We start from the raw sequence: 14,127 nt of genomic DNA, 5'->3' as shown, positions 1-14,127 counted from the left end.
TCAACCCCCAAAACCTTTTCACGGAATACTTTCTAATTACAGTGTGCTGCATTATATACTTGTTGATCTCAATTTTTTTTAACTGATAGAAAAAATCCTCACTTTCCAATATTTTAATGAGTTTTTACCGACAGGGTAATGCACTCCCTTAAATTATGGTGATATTAGAATTTGCACAGAGTTCTGTGACCATATAAAGCACAAGGTAAAGCTCATCAAAGAAATACAAGGTGATTTCTACTATCTATTATAAGACAGTAGACAGTGCATTATTCATTATAATACACAACAGTGATGTCATCACAAATCACTGGGGCAATTCAACACTGAGGGGCAGATTTATTAACCTGGAGAAGTCACAAGGAAGTGATAAACCAGTGATAAATGCAAGGTGATAAATGCACCAGCCAATCTGCTCCTAACTGTTAATTTACATATTTGAGCTGATTGGCTGGTGCGTTTATCACTTTGCACATATCACTGGTTTATCACTTCCTTATGCCTTCTCCAGGTTAATACATCTGCCCCTGAGTGAAGTACTATTGGCATCACAAAATAGCTAGCTGAGCACATTAGCACTTAAAATGGAAATAACCTTCACTCATTTTCCTGCGCGTCTCTATAGGATGTGAGAAAAAATTAGCTAAGATATTACTCACAGAGTTGCTTCATTCAACTGTTTTGTGCACATAGATAAGAGTTAAATTCCCCCCACCCCCCAATTTTACAAGATATTAGAATTGACTGTATGCAGACTGAACTTACAGGAATAAATACATATCACATATGAACTACTATGCACAAATAAAGCCCATACAACAGAACAGTGGATTGTCATTCTCTGACAACACATGGAAAGTAAAAGGAAGAAAACAAAGAATTGCAAATCAAAGTACATAAAAACATGACAAAGAGCAGGACCTACTGAATACTATATGCACTCAATGGTAGAAAACGCATAACTTGGTAGCAATTATACACATACATAGGAGGGAATTCAATTAGCCGCAGTAATTTACCATGGCTAGTTGATCCCCCTGGGGGCTATCCAATTAGCCCTGAAAGCTAGCACTATCCGGGATTCTCTTTCACCTGGCAGAGGCAGGTGAAAAAAAATCCCTGATAACGGACTCGTTTCCATGATCTTGGCTGCAAAAACACATGGACTCAGGAACTTATCCAAATGTCCATGTGTATTAGAGCGAAAACAGGTCAATTTAAAAATTGCCGCACAATTGAATTCCTCTAATAATATTTACAATCAATACCAGTAAGCTCAGTCACTACCTGTCTTTTCAAATCTGCAATTCTGTCTTCTAATGGGACAAAAAGCACAGGGGAGGAAATGCGGAAAGATGGTCAGTGATCTCCACATACTGTATATCTGAGGGGCTTATTACTAAACTCTGGTATCACCACGTTCACTCACTATTGTCCCTCCCAGCTCACTCTTAGTCAACCCATCCAGGGCCGGTTCTGGTGCTCTGTGCGCCCCGGGCGCCAATAGGGGGCGTGGCTTCGTACAGGGGGCGTGGTCATTTACGCCCCCTGTACAGACTACTGTAGCACTGAAATGTGCGGTGCGCGATGACGTCATCGCGCACCGCACAGTAAAGGACCTCTCCACGAAGGGAAATTAGACGCGTACGCGTCTAGTTTCCCATCACAGCGGCCAGCGGCAGCGGCGGGCAGTGGGGGGCACAGCAGCAGCGGATCTTGCCCTGGTGTGGCGCCCTGCGCCCTCCGGGAGGCAGCGCCCCGGGCAAAAGTCCTGCTTGCCCGTGGCAAGATCCGCTACTGAACCCATCACTAACCAAATCAACCCTTAATCTTTACCTCTCACCTCCATGTTATTAAGGTGATACACGTACAAACATATTCTACTTACCCAATGTTCTCACTTGTTATTGGAATAGGAATTAAATCCATTAGTGATGTCCCACCGCCAAGTTCCCAAAAATGAGCAATTTCTTTTGGCTGAAGAAAAGATGTTCAAACAGGAATACATTAATTTACCAATAGGAAAACAAAAGATTGACAAAAATATACATAAAACACCACCATAAAGTACAACATATTCATCATACAACAACATATGTATTTAGTGGGTGGTCTTCAGTATGCCGCCGGCCGGGATCCTGGCTACCAGCATACCGACGCTGGGATCCCAACTTCCCTGGAGGAGAGTAAATAGCGTAGCGCGTCACCGTGCCCACAGTGTGGCGAGCGCAGCGAGCCCGCAAGGGGCTCATTAGCGCTCGCCCAGCTGTCGGTATGCCGGCGGCCGGGATCCCGGCACCGGTTTGCTGGCCCCCGGTATCCCGGCTGCCGGCCACTCATACTACACCCATATTTAGTGCATTGCATTAGTCTTGGTTTTGAACATGACACTAGTATAGATAATGCTAAGTTTTGAGTCACAATTTACCCAATCTTGTTATTATCAGTTATTTATATAGCGCGCACATATTCCACAGTGCTTTACAAAGAATATTTGGCCATTCACACCAGACCCTGCCTCAGTGTTTTTTTACAGTCTACAGTATATTCCCCTATAACATGGGCACAGACACATACTGGGGATATATTTTTTTTTTGTTATCAGTAGCCAATTAACCTAACAGTATATTTTTGGATTGTGGAAGGAAACCGGAGTACCTGGAGGAAACCCACGCAAACATTGGGAGAATATACAAACTCGAAGAAAAAAATAAGATTTTACTCACCGGTAAATCTATTTCTCGTAGTCCGTAGTGGATGCTGGGAACTCCGTAAGGACCATGGGGAATAGCGGGCTCCGAAGGAGGCTGGGCACTCTAGAAAGATTTATGACTACCTGGTGTGCACTGGCTCCTCCCACTATGACCCTCCTCCAAGCCTCAGTTAGGACACTGTGCCCGGACGAGCTGACATAATAAGGAAGGATTTTGAATCCCGGGTAAGACTCTTACCAGCCACACCAATCACACTGTACAACTCGTGATACAATACCCAGTTTAACAGTATGAAAACAACTGAGCCTCTCAACAGATGGCTCAACAATAACCCTTTAGTTAACAGTAACTATGTACAAGTATTGCAGACAATCCGCACTTGGGACGGGCGCCCAGCATCCACTACAGACTACGAGAAATAGATTTACCGGTGAGTAAAATCTTATTTTCTCTGACGTCCTAGTGGATGCTGGGAACTCCGTAAGGACCATGGGGATTATACCAAAGCTCCCAAACGGGCGGGAGAGTGCGGATGACTCTGCAGCACCGAATGAGAGAACTCCAGGTCCTCCTCAGCCAGGGTATCAAATTTGTAGAATTTAGCAAACGTGTTTGCCCCTGACCAAGTAGCAGCTCGGCAAAGTTGTAAAGCCGAGACCCCTCGGGCAGCCGTCCAAGATGAGCCCACCTTCTTTGTGGAATGGGCTTTTACTGATTTAGGATGCGGCAGTCCAGCCGCAGAATGCGCCTGCTGAATTGTGCTACAAATCCAGCGAGCAATAGTCTGCTTAGAAGCAGGAGCACCCAGCTTGTTGGGTGCATACAGGATAAATAGCGAGTCAGTTTTCCTGACTCCAGCCGTCCTGGAAACATAAATTTTCAAGGCCCTGACTACGTCCAGTAACTTGGAGTCCTCCAAGTCCCTAGTAGCCGCAGGCACCACGATAGGTTGGTTTAAGTGAAAAGCTGATACCACCTTAGGAAGAAACTGGGGACGAGTCCTCAATTCTGCCCTATCCATATGGAAAATCAGATAAGGGCTTTTACATGATAAAGCCGCCAATTCTGACACTCGCCTGGCTGAAGCCAAGGCCAATAACATGACCACTTTCCACGTAAGATATTTTAGATCCACGGTTTTAAGTGGCTCAAACCAATGTGATTTTAAGAAACTCAACACCACGTTGAGATCCCAAGGTGCCACAGGGGGCACAAACGGGGACTGAATATGCAGCACTCCTTTCACAAATGTCTGAACTTCAGGTACTGAAGCTAGTTCTTTTTGAAAGAAAATTGACAGAGCCGAGATCTGTACTTTAATGGAGCCTAGCTTTAGGCCCATATTCACTCCTGCTTGCAGGAAATGCAGAAATCGACCCAGCTGAAATTCCTCTGTTGGGGCCTTTTTTGCCTCGCACCATGCAACATATTTCCGCCATATGCGGTGATAATGCTTTGCTGTAACGTCTTTCCTGGCCTTAATAAGCGTAGGAATGACTTCTTCCGGAATACCCTTTTCCTTCAGGATCCGGTGTTCAACCGCCATGCCGTCAAACGCAGCCGCGGTAAGTCTTGGAACAGACAGGGCCCCTGCTGTAGCAGGTCCTGTCTGAGCGGTAGAGGCCACGGGTCCTCTGAGAGCATCTCTTGAAGTTCCGGGTACCACGCTCGTCTTGGCCAATCCGGAACCACGAGAATTGTGTTTACTCCTCGCTTTCTTATTATTCTCAATACCTTTGGTATGAGAGGCAGAGGAGGGAACACATAAACCAACTGGTACACCCACGGTGTCACTAGAGCGTCCACAGCTATCGCCTGAGGGTCCCTTGACCTGGCGCAATATCTTTTTAACTTTTTGTTGAGGCGGGACGCCATCATGTCCACCTGTGGTTTTTCCCAACGGTTTACTAGCATCTGGAAGACTTCTGGATGAAGTCCCCACTCTCCCGGGTGGATGTCGTGTCTGCTGAGGAAGTCTGCTTCCCAGTTGTCCACTCCCGGAATGAACACTGCTGACAGTGCTAGTACATGATTCTCCGCCCAACGGAGAATTCTTGTGGCTTCTGCCATCGCCATCCTGCTTCTTGTGCCGCCCTGTCGATTTACATAAGCGACTGCCGTGATGTTGTCTGACTGGATCAGCACCGGCTGGTGTAGGAGCAGGGATTTTGCTTGACTTAGGGCATTGTAGATGGCCCTTAGTTCCAGAATATTTATGTGAAGGGAAGTCTCCTGACTCGACCATAGTCCTTGGAAGTTTCTTCCCTTTGTGACTGCCCCCCAGCCTCGAAGGCTGACATCCGTGGTCACCAGGACCCAGTCCTGTATGCCGAACCTGCGGCCCTCTAGAAGATGGGCACTCTGCAGCCACCACAGTAGAGACACCCTGGTTCTTGGAGACAGGGTTATTAAGCGATGCATCTGAAGATGCGATCCGGACCACTGGTCCAACAGGTCCCACTGAAAGATTCTGGCATGGAACCTGCCGAAGGGAATTGCTTCGTAAGAAGCCACCATCTTTCCCAGGACTCGCGTGCAGCGATGCACTGATACCTGTTTTGGTTTCAGGAGGTCTCTGACTAGAGATGACAACTCCCTGGCTTTCTCCTCCGGGAGAAACACTTTTTTCTGGACTGTATCCAGAATCATACCCAGGAACAGTAGCCGTGTCGTCGGATCCAGCTGTGACTTTGGGATATTCAGAATCCAGCCGTGCTGGTGCAGCACCTCCTGAGATAGTGCTACTCCCACCAACAACTGTTCCTTGGACCTCGCTTTTATTAGGAGATCGTCCAAGTACGGGATAATTAAAACTCCCTTTTTTCGAAGGAGTATCATCATTTCTGCCATAACCTTGGTAAATACCCTCGGTGCCGTGGACAATCCAAACGGCAGCGTCTGGAATTGGTAATGGCAATCCAGTACCACAAATCTGAGGTACTCCTGGTGAGGATGGTAAATGGGGACATGCAAGTAAGCATCCTTGATGTCCAGGGATACCATGTAATCCCCCTCGTCCAGGCTTGCAATAACCGCCCTGAGCGATTCCATCTTGAACTTGAATTTTTTTATGTATGTGTTCAAGGATTTCAAATTTAAAATGGGTCTCACCGAACCGTCCGGTTTCGGTACCACAAATAGTGTGGAATAGTAACCCCGGCCTTGTTGAAGTAGGGGTACCTTGATTATCACCTGCTGGGAATACAGCTTGTGAATAGCCGCTAGCACCGCCTCCCTGTCTGAGGGAGCAATCGGCAAGGCAGATTTTAGGAACCGATGGGGTGGAGACGCCTCGAATTCCAGTTTGTACCCCTGAGATACTATTTGAAGGATCCAGGGATCCACCTGTGAGCGAGCCCACTGATCGCTGAAATTCTTGAGGCGGCCCCCCACCGTACCTGGCTCCGCCTGTGGAGCCCCACCGTCATGCGGCGGACTTGGAAGAAGAAGCGGGGGAGGACTTTTGCTCCTGGGAACCTGCTGTTTGTTGCAGCCTTTTTCCCCTACCTCTGCCTCTGGACAGAAAAGACCCGCCTTTTCCACGCCTGTTTTTCTGGGTCCGAAAGGACTGAACCTGATAAAATGGCGTCTTCTTAGGCTGTGAGGGGACATGGGGTAAAAATGCTGACTTCCCAGACGTTGCTGTGGAAACTAGGTCCGAGAGACCATCCCCAAATAATTCCTCACCCTTATATGGCAACACTTCCATGTGCCTTTTAGAATCTGCATCTCCTGTCCACTGGCGAGTCCATAAGCTTCTCCTAGCAGAAATGGACAATGCACTTACTTTAGATGCCAGTCGGCAGATTTCCCTCTGTGCATCTCTCATATATAAGACTGAGTCTTTGATATGGTCTATGGTTAGCAGGATCGTGTCCCTGTCTAATGTGTCAATATTTTCTGACAGTTTATCTGACCACGCAGCGGCAGCACTGCACATCCAAGCTGACGCAATAGCTGGCCTAAGTATAATGCCTGAGTGTGTATATACAGACTTCAGGATCGCCTCCTGCTTTCTATCAGCAGGTTCCTTGAGGGCGGCCGTATCCAGAGATGGTAGTGCCACCTTTTTAGACAAACGTGTGAGCGCTTTATCCACCTTAGGAGGTGTTTCCCAACGTGACCTATCCTCTGGCGGGAAAGGGAACGCCATTAGTACCTTCTTAGGAATTACCAATTTTTTATCAGGGAAAGCCCACGCTTCTTCACATACTTCATTTAATTCATCTGATGGGGGGAAAAACTACGGGTAGTTTTTTCTCCCCAAACATAGGCCCTCATTCCGAGTCGTTCGCTCGTTCTTTTTTTTCGCATCGCAGTGAAAATCAGCTTAGAGCGCATGCGCAATGTTCGCACTGCGACTGCGCTAAGTAATTCTGCTATGAAGAAAGGATTTTCACTCACGGCTTTTTGTTCGCACCGGCGAACGTAGTGTGATTGACAGGAAATGGGTGTTACTGGGCGGAAACACGGCGTTTTATGGGCGTGTGGCTGAAAACGCTACCGTTTCTGGAAAAAACGCAGGAGTGGCCGGAGAAACGGGGGAGTGTCTGGGCGAACGCTGGGAGTGTTTGTGACGTCAAACCAGGAACGACAAGCACTGAACTGATCGCACAGGCAGAGTAAGTCTGGAGCTACTCTAAAACTGCTAAGTTTTTTTTGTTCGCAATATTGCGTAAACTTCGTTCGCACTTTTAAGATGCTAAGATACACTCCCAGTAGGCGTAGACTAAGCGTGTGTAACTCTGCTAAATTCGCCTTGCGACCGATCAACTCGGAATGAGGGCCATAATACCCTTTTTAGTGGTACCTGTATTTATATCAGAAATGTGTAACACCTCTTTCATTGCCTCAATCATGCAGTGAATGGCCTTAGTGGGCATCAGGTTAGACTCATCGTCGTCGACACTGGTTTCAGTATCAGTGTCGACATCTGGGTCTGCGGTCTGAGGTAGCGGGCGTTTTAGAGCCCCTGATGACCTGTGCGACGGCTGTCCCACATTTGGCATGTCGTCAAATTTCTTATGTAAGGAGTCTATACGTACACTCATTTCTTTCCATAAGGTCAACCACTCAGGTGTCTGCCCCGCAGGGGGTGACATCCCTTCTAAAGGCATCTGCTCCGTCTCCACATCATTATCCTCATCAAACATGTCGACACAGCCGTACCGACACACCGCACACACACAGGGAATGCTCCAACAGAGGACAGGACCCACAAAAGCCCTTTGGGGGGACAGAGTGAGAGTATGCCAGCACACACCAGAACGCTATATAATGCAGGGACTAACTGAGTTATGTCCCCTATAGCTTTTTATAATTGTATACTGCGCCTAAATTTAGTGCCCCCCCTCTCTTTTTTACCATTTTCTGTAGTGTAGACTGCAGGGGAGAGCCAGGGAGCTTCCTTCCAGCGGAGCTGTGAGGGAAAAATGGCGCCAGTGTGCTGCAGGAGATAGCTCCGCCCCTTTTCCGCGGACTATTCTCCCGCTTTTTTCTATATTCTGGCAGGGGTATTTTCCACATATATAGCCTCTGGGGCTATATATTGTGGTATTTTTGCCAGCCAAGGTGTTATTATTGCTTCTCAGGGCGCCCCCCCCCCAGCGCCCTGCACCCTCAGTGACCGGAGTGTGAAGTGTGTGTGAGGAGCAATGGCGCACAGCTGCAGTGCTGTGCGCTACCTTGGTGAAGACTGATGTCTTCTGCCGCCGATTTTCCGGACCTCTTCTTGCTTCTAGCTCTGTAAGGGGGACGGCGGCGCGGCTCCGGGACCGAACACCAAGGACTGGGCCTGCGGTCGATCCCTCTGGAGCTAATGGTGTCCAGTAGCCTAAGAAGCCCAAGCTGGCTGCAAGCAGGCAGGTTCGCTTCTTCTCCCCTTAGTCCCTCGCTGCAGTGAGCCTGTTGCCAGCAGGTCTCACTGAAAATAAAAAACCTAATTTCTATCTTTCTTTCTAAAGGCTCAGGAGAGCCCCTAGTGTGCATCCAACCTCGGCCGGGCACAAAATCTAACTGAGGCTTGGAGGAGGGTCATAGTGGGAGGAGCCAGTGCACACCAGGTAGTCATAAATCTTTCTAGAGTGCCCAGCCTCCTTCGGAGCCCGCTATTCCCCATGGTCCTTACGGAGTTCCCAGCATCCACTAGGACGTCAGAGAAACACTATTCTCTGACTGTTAATGATTTTTTCTACAGATGCAAAAATTTATTATCTGCTGAACATCTATAAAGAATTATCAGCTGAAACTGTAGATATGAAATATGCTGTAAGAAAAATGCAATGCTTTTTAAATTATACAATAAGGGAAGAATTTAACTGAACACTAAATTTTACTGCAAAAAAAATAGTTTTTATTTGCCCGATGTTTTTCTTGGGCAATTCAATTAATGCCCATTTTTTCACGGTAAAATTTACCAGCTATCATATGAAAAACATAGGATCCGGGATAAGTTCTCGGATCTACGTGTTTTTGCGATTGCAGCCGCGAAAAACAGCACTTATTTCAGATTTTGTTTCTCCTGCCTCCAACCAGGTGAAACAAAATCCCTGATAGTGTTGGCTATCGGGCATAATTGAATTACCCCCCGGGGATCCGCAGCTAAATGAATACCCCCCTGAATCTTTTTATGATTAATTTTACAGGGGATATTAAAAATCTTCTAAATCTTTGTTAGGTTGACCATAAATATTCTTGAAACTCTATGATGAAGGTCTTGTTTGGAAATGCAATAAGCAACTGTGGGATCTCTTGGAGATCATTTTACAATACAGTACATAACATTTTAATTGAACATAGGTGGACTCCAATCTGCTATGTGACCTCCAAAGATAACCGATTGCAAAAAAATAGGATTTTGATAACCTACCGGTAAATCCTTTTCTCCTAGTCCGTAGAGGATGCTGGGGATGACATCAAGACCATGGGGTATAGACGGGATCCGCAGAAGACATGTGCACTCTAAAGACTTTTCATTGGGTGTGAACTGGCTCCTCCCTCTATGCCCCTCCTCCAAACCTCAGTTGTAGGAACTGTGCCCAGGGAGACTGACATTTCGAGGAAAATAAGAATTTACTTACCGATAATTCTATTTCTCGGAGTCCGTAGTGGATGCTGGGGTTCCTGAAAGGACCATGGGGGGATAGCGGCTCCGCAGGAGACAGGGCACAAAAAGTAAAGCTTTAGGATCAGGTGGTGTGCACTGGCTCCTCCCCCTATGACCCTCCTCCAAGCCTCAGTTAGGTACTGTGCCCGGACGAGCGTACACAATAAGGAAGGATTTATGAATCCCGGGTAAGACTCATACCAGCCACACCAATCACACTGTACAACCTGTGATCTGAACTCAGTTAACAGTATGATAACAGCGGAGCCTCTGAAAAGATGGCTCACAACAATAATAACCCGATTTTTGTAACTATGTACAAGTAATGCAGATAATCCGCACTTGGGATGGGCGCCCAGCATCCACTACGGACTCCGAGAAATAGAATTATCGGTAAGTAAATTCTTATTTTCTCTATCGTCCTAGTGGATGCTGGGGTTCCTGAAAGGACCATGGGGATAATACCAAAGCTCCCAAACGGGCGGGAGAGTGCGGATGACTCTGCAGCACCGAATGAGAGAACTCCAGGTCCTCCTTAGCCAGGGTATCAAATTTGTAGTATTTTACAAACGTGTTTGCCCCTGACTAAATAGCCGCTCGGCAAAGTTGTAAAGCCGAGACCCCTCGGGCAGCCGCCCAAGATGAGCCCACCTTCCTTGTGGAATGGGCATTTACATATTTTGGCTGTGGCAGGCCTGCCACAGAATGTGCAAGCTGAATTGTATTACACATCCAACTAGCAATAGTCTGCTTAGAAGCAAGAGCACCCAGTTTTTTGGGTGCATACAGGATAACAGCAAGTCAGTTTTCCTGACTCCAGCCGTCCTGGAAACATATTTTCAGGGCCCTGACAACATCTAGGAACTTGGAGTCCTCCAAGTCCCTAGTAGGTGCAAGGCACCACAATAAGCTGGTTCAGGTGAAACACTGACACCACCTTAGGGAGAGAACTGGGGACGAGTCCGCAGCTCTGCCCTGTCCGAATGGACAAACAGATATGGCTTTTTTGAGAAAAAACCACCAATTTGACACTCGCCTGGTCCAGGCCAGGGCCAAGAGCATGGTCACTTTTCATGTGAGATGCTTCAAATCCACAGATTTGACTGGTTTTAAACCAATGTGTTTTGAGGAATCCCAGAACTACGTTGAGATCCCACAGTGCCACTGGAGGCACAAAAGGGGGTTGTATATGCAATAATCCCTTGACAAACTTCTGGACTTCAGGAACTGAAGCCAATTCTTTCTGGAAGAAAAATCGACAGGGCCGAAATTTGAACCTTAATGGACCCCAATTTGAGGCCCATAGACACTCCTGTTTGCAAGAAATGCAGGAATCGACCGAGTTGAAATTTCTTCGTGGGGCCTTCCTGGCCTCACACCACGCAACATATTTTCGCCACATGTGGTGATAATGTTGTGCGGTCACCTCCTTTCTGGCTTTGACCAGGGTAGGAATGACCTCTTCCTGAATGCCTTTTCCCTTAGGATCCGGCGTTCCACCGCCATGCCGTCAAACGCAGCTGCGGTAAGTCTTGGAACAGACATGGTACTTGCTGAAACAAGTCCCTTCTTAGCGGCAGAGACCATAAGTCCTCTGTGAGCATCTCTTGAAGTTCCGGGTACCAAGTCCTTCTTGGCCAATCCGGAGCCATGAGAATAGTTCTTACTCCTCTACGTCTTATAATTCTCAGTACCTTAGGTATGAAAAGCAGAGGATGGAACACATACACCGACTGGTACACCCACGGTGTTACCAGAACGTCCACTGTGGAAAACTTCCCCATGAAGTTCCCACTCTGCCGGGTGGAGGTCGTGCCTACTGAGGAAGTCTGCTTCCCAGTTTCCATTCCCGGAATGAAACACTGCTGACAGTGCTATCACATGATTTTCCGCCCAGCGAAAAGTCCTTGCAGTTTTTGCCACTGCCCTCCTGCTTCTTGTGCCGCCCTGTCTATTTACGTGGGCGACTGCCATGATGTTTTATCCCACTGGATCAATACCGGCTGACCTTGAAGCAGAGGTCTTGCTAAGCTTAGAGCATTATAAATTTACCCTTAGCTATATTTATGTGGAGAAAAATCTCCAGACTTGATCACACTCCCTGGAAATTTTTTCCTTGTGTGACTGCTCCCCAGCCTCTCGGGCTGGCCTCCGTGGTCACCAACATCCAAAACTGAATGCCGAATCTGCGGCCCTCTAGAAGATGAGCACTCTGTAACCACCACAGGAGAGACACCCTTGTCCTTGGATATAGGGTTATCCGCTGATGCATCTGAAGATGCGATCCGGACCATTTGTCCAGCAGATCCCACTGAAAAGTTCTTGCATGAAATCTGCCGACTGGAATTGCTTCGAAGGAAGTCACCATTTTTTTACCATGGCCCTTGTGCAATGATGCACTGATTTTAGGAGGTTCCTGACTAGCTCGGATAACTCCCTGGCTTTCTCTTCCGGGAGAAACACCTTTTTCTGGACTGTGTCCAGAATCATCCCTAAGCACAGGAGACTTGTTGTCGGGATCAGCTGCGATTTTGGAATATTTAGAATCCACCCCTGCTGTTGTAACAGTATCCGAGATAGTGCTACTCCGACCTCCAACTGTTTCCTGGACTTTGCCCTTATCAGGAGATCGTCCAAGTAAGGGATAATTAAGACGCCTTTTCTTCGAAGAAGAACCATCATTTCGGCCATTACCTTGGTAAAGACCCGGGGTGCCGTAGACAATCCAAACGGCAGCGTCAGAAACTGATAGTGACAGTTCTGTACCACGAACCTGAGGTACCCTTAGTGATAAGGGCAAATTTGGGACATGGAGGTAAGCATCCCTGATGTCTCGGGACACCAGATAGTCCCCTTCTTCCCGGTTCGTTATCACTGCTCTGAGTGACTCCATCTTGATTTGAACCTTTGTAAGTGTTCAAATTTTTTTTTTTTTTTTTTTTTTTTTTAGATTTAGAATAGGTCTCACCTAGCCTTCTGGCTTCAGTACCACAATATAGTGTGGAATAATACCCCTTTTCTTGTTGTAGGAGGGGTAATTTAATTATCACCTGCTGGGAATACAGCTCGTGAATTTTTTCCCATACTGCCTCCTTGTCGGAGGGAGACCTTGGTAAAGCAGACTTCAGGAGCCTGCGCAGGGGAAACGTCTCGACATTCCAAACTGTACCCCTGGGATACTACTTGTAGGATCCAGGGGTCCTGTACGGTCTCAGCGTCATGCTGAGAGCTTGTCAGAAGCGGTGGAACGCTTCTGTTCCTGGGAATGGGCTGCCTGCTGCAGTCTTCTTCCCTTTCCTCTATCCCTGGGCAGATATGACTCTTATAGGGACGAAAGGACTGAAGCTGAAAAGACGGTGTCTTTTTCTGCAGAGATGTGACTTAGGGTAAAAACGGTGGATTTTCCAGCAGTTGCCCTGGCCACCAGGTCCGATGGACCGACCCCAAATAACTCCTCTTCCTTTATACGGCAATACACCTTTGTGCCGTTTGGAATCTGCATCACCTGACCACTGTCGTGTCCAGAAACATCTTCTGGCAGATATGGACATCGCACTTACTCTTGATGCCAGAGTGCAAATATCCCTCTGTGCATCTCGCATATATAGAAATACATCCTTTAAATGCTCTATAGTCAATAAAATACTGTCCCTGTCAAGGGTATCAATATTTTTAGTCAGGGAATCCGACCAAGCCACCCCAGCTCTGCACATCCAGGCTGAGGCGATCGCTGGTCGCAGTATAACACCAGTATGTGTGTATATACTTTTTATGATATTTTTCCAGCCTCCTGTCAGCTGGCTCCTTGAGGACGGCCCTATCTATAGACGGTACCGCCACTTGTTCTGATAAGCGTGTGAGCGCCTTATCCACCCTAAGGGGTGTTTCCCAACGCGCCCTAACTTCTGGCGGGAAAGGGTATACCGCCCATATTTTCTATCGGGGGGAACCCACGCATCATCACACACTTCATTTAATTTATCTGATTCAGGAAAAACTACGGTAGTTTTTTCACATCCCACATAATACCCTCTTTTGTGGTACTTGTAGTATCAGAAATATGTAACACCTCCTTCATTGCCCTTAACGTGTGGCCCTAATAAGGAATACGTTTGATTATTCACCGTCGACACTGGATTCAGTGTCCCTGTCTGTGTCTGTGTCGACCGACTAAAGTAAACGGGCGTTTTAAAACCCCTGACGGTGTTTTTGAGACGTCTGGACCGGTACTAATTGTTTGTCGGCCGTCTCATGTCGTCAACCGACCTTGGCGCGTGTTGACATTATCACGTAATTCCCTAAATAAGC

General features: G+C 47.3%; 1 protein-coding gene across 4 annotated transcripts in view; it reads right to left on the bottom strand.

Moving 5' to 3' along the window:
* DYNC2LI1 (dynein cytoplasmic 2 light intermediate chain 1) overlaps positions 1–14,127 on the bottom strand; it is a 378,136-nt gene that overhangs the window by 123,252 nt on the left and 240,757 nt on the right. For all 4 annotated transcript variants that reach the window (XM_063918338.1, XM_063918340.1, XM_063918339.1 and 1 more), the window contains one exon: positions 1,889–1,977. In XM_063918338.1, the coding sequence (XP_063774408.1) occupies positions 1,889–1,977 (89 nt within the window). The remainder of the gene's footprint in view (positions 1–1,888; positions 1,978–14,127) is intronic.

This window comes from Pseudophryne corroboree, chromosome 4 (assembly GCF_028390025.1).
Source record: "Pseudophryne corroboree isolate aPseCor3 chromosome 4, aPseCor3.hap2, whole genome shotgun sequence".
NCBI classification, from domain to species: Eukaryota; Metazoa; Chordata; class Amphibia; order Anura; family Myobatrachidae; genus Pseudophryne; species Pseudophryne corroboree.
Note: the sequence above shows the minus strand (reverse complement) of the source record. Positions and strands in the feature narration are given on the sequence as shown.